General features: G+C 26.3%; 1 protein-coding gene across 1 annotated transcript; it reads right to left on the reverse strand.

The window, feature by feature from the left end:
* Positions 1–79: 79 nt before the first annotated feature.
* On the reverse strand, positions 80–910 carry EIN_288520 (hypothetical protein; the record flags this gene model as incomplete). The annotated part of the gene is made up of 1 exon (XM_004256079.1): positions 80–910. The coding sequence occupies one exon, from the start codon at positions 908–910 to the stop codon at positions 80–82; it is 831 nt and encodes a 276-aa protein (XP_004256127.1).
* Positions 911–2,650: the final 1,740 nt, after the last annotated feature.

Raw genomic sequence — 2,650 nt, forward strand, 5'->3', positions numbered from 1 at the left:
GATATCCGTTTTACATAATGAGCACTGATTGTTTGCATTGTATATTTGACATTAAAATCCAAATCTACACATTTGTCATTCACAATCGAGTTTTGGAATTGCACTTTAAACACTTATTTTCATTTGGTATTAATGTGATAATCATACAATTATTATATATTGGTGTTCCGAAGACAGTGTTTTCACTTTCTAAAACAAAAGTAAACGTTTTTGGTTTTTCGTTATCATATATTGTAAATATAATTTCATCAACTTGTTTTACTTCTTTTGTGATGTACACAAGTTTGTCACCAGACAGTTCAATTGTGTTTATAATACCCGAGCAATTGATTATGATATTATCAATTTCTCTATTTACTGTTATGTAACTTGAAATATTATTTGTGCAAAGTAATTGGTGGTTTGTCGAGTTGTACTGAAAGGTACTTTGTGTGTTAGTAAATTGGTAAACAACGACATCTCCAACAGAAAATGAAAGTTTTGACAATGTAAAATCGCCATATAAATTGAGTACAACATCGTCACTCATCATCACTGTTTTTATAATTTTTGCATTTGTTATTTTTGTATTTTTGTCGATGTGTAAAGTTGTAAATGAAAGTTGTTTACTGTCAAAATTAAATTCGGATAACTTTTCAGATAAATATAAGTGACAACCAGTTGACGAGTCATCACATGGACAATGGGGATAATCAAATCCATATGAATAACCTTTTGTATAACTGTTTGTATACAAAAAGTGTGTTAATTTACATTTTACAATATTATTAAAAGCCACAGTAGGACAAAATCTAATAAGCTTTTGATTGGATAATAAATGTGCAGTTCCATCATTAAAATTATATGGAAAATCGTTTGATGAAATACGATTTGAAATTGAATCAATATTAATAGAATTGTTATTCGACATTGAAATGACATCAAAGCAATTAATGTTGTTGATTGGATTTTTTATTACAAAGTCTAGTCTACCAGGATAATTGCGGTGTAAATGAAGATACGTTGAATCCCACAAGTCAAGAGGTGGGGCGTCTAATTTTGGATATAAAATTGAGAGTGTTCCAGCAATAGAAAAATGGTTGTTAATGATTGCAGACGAGTTGTTGCAATAGATATGGAATTGTCAATATGAACGGGTAACATAATAGATATAAGACCATTTTCTGAAATAACCAAATTATTTATTGTTGTAAATATAGAGTTATTACTGGTATATGTAGAAAAAGTCCCAATCATTATAATCTCTTTATAAACGTTTGTCCCACTAAATGTAAATGTGTTATTAAAACAAAACACGTTTGTATTATAAGCACACGTGGAATTTGTTAATGAATAAAAGCTGGCGTTTTCATTATTGCCTATGGGAACACATTCGCAAGTATCTTTCGTTTGACTTTTAACATTACCAAGCAATAGACAAAAAATAACAAAAAGTAATGTGAGTCTTTTCATTGTATTTTTAATGGAATTTTGCGTTCTTTGTAATTCAACGAAATATGTCTGATTTGAGAAAAAAGTAGTTTGTGTTTTTTTGGTAAATTTAGTTCAGAAAATATCGAAATTTATTAAAAATATTGGTATTGAAAAAAGCTAAAAATAAAGAAAATTTTAAATTTCATGTTTTTGTGGTTTTGAAATCATTTTTTTTAACGTCGATTTTTTTAAAATTATCTAGAGTCAGTCGGATAACGTTGTTCACCTCAGAATATTCTAAATAACGACTAAATCTTCTACAAAATATGTAAAGTGAGGCGAGAAACCCACACCCGGAGAAAAAAACCGCACCCATTTTTTTTTCTTCTTTGAAAAGCTGTTGAATGAAAAAAGGTTCAGTCTCAGTTTTTTGGTTAATTAAGAATGTTCTTATAATTAAAATACAATATAAAAATATTTGAAATTAACACAAAATAACAAATATAAATTATTAGGAAATTAAAAATTAATATATATTATCCTGATGTTTCTAATGAAGTGATAAATAAGCTTTTGAACATATTTTAAGTTTAATTTTAATTTCATTTATTAAATGTTTAAATTAAAAAATATAATATAAGGTTCAGTTCCTAATACATACTTTTAAATATTAATTAGTGATTAGTTTAATATAGTATCTAAACTATAGATTGTTATTCAGATTATTAATTATAAAAATACTAATAAGAAATCAATAATTTATATCCACTTTAAACCCATTTCTAATAGTTAATAAATTGTATTTATCAGCCACTTAAACATAATAAATAACACAAAAAACAAACAAACATTTGTTGCGCGTAATTTGCATTATCTAATCGTTAATTTATATGTAATGTGTTTAAATAAATAAAATTGCCAAACGGTAATGGGGATCCGCAAAAACTCAACACAAACACATCTCTGTTGTTTGTGTTGAGTTTGAATATTTGAACTTGTTTATCTTAATTTTAAGTGGTGGTTTTTAGGTTAAATGGGCTAAAAATGTTTATTTATAAAAAGTTTGACACTGGTTTTCCAAATTAAAATGGGGTTCAAAAATAAAATTAAAAAAGAATCAAAACACAATTCGTATACTAATTTGAAATAGAATAAAATGACTATATGAATACAACTTACTTTATAATCTATCACATTGTATCAATACAACTAACAGAGAATAGTTGTTGAAATATAT

Source organism: Entamoeba invadens (genome assembly GCF_000330505.1).
Source record: "Entamoeba invadens IP1 unplaced genomic scaffold scaff_1105074725615, whole genome shotgun sequence".
NCBI classification, from domain to species: Eukaryota; Evosea; order Mastigamoebida; family Endamoebidae; genus Entamoeba; species Entamoeba invadens.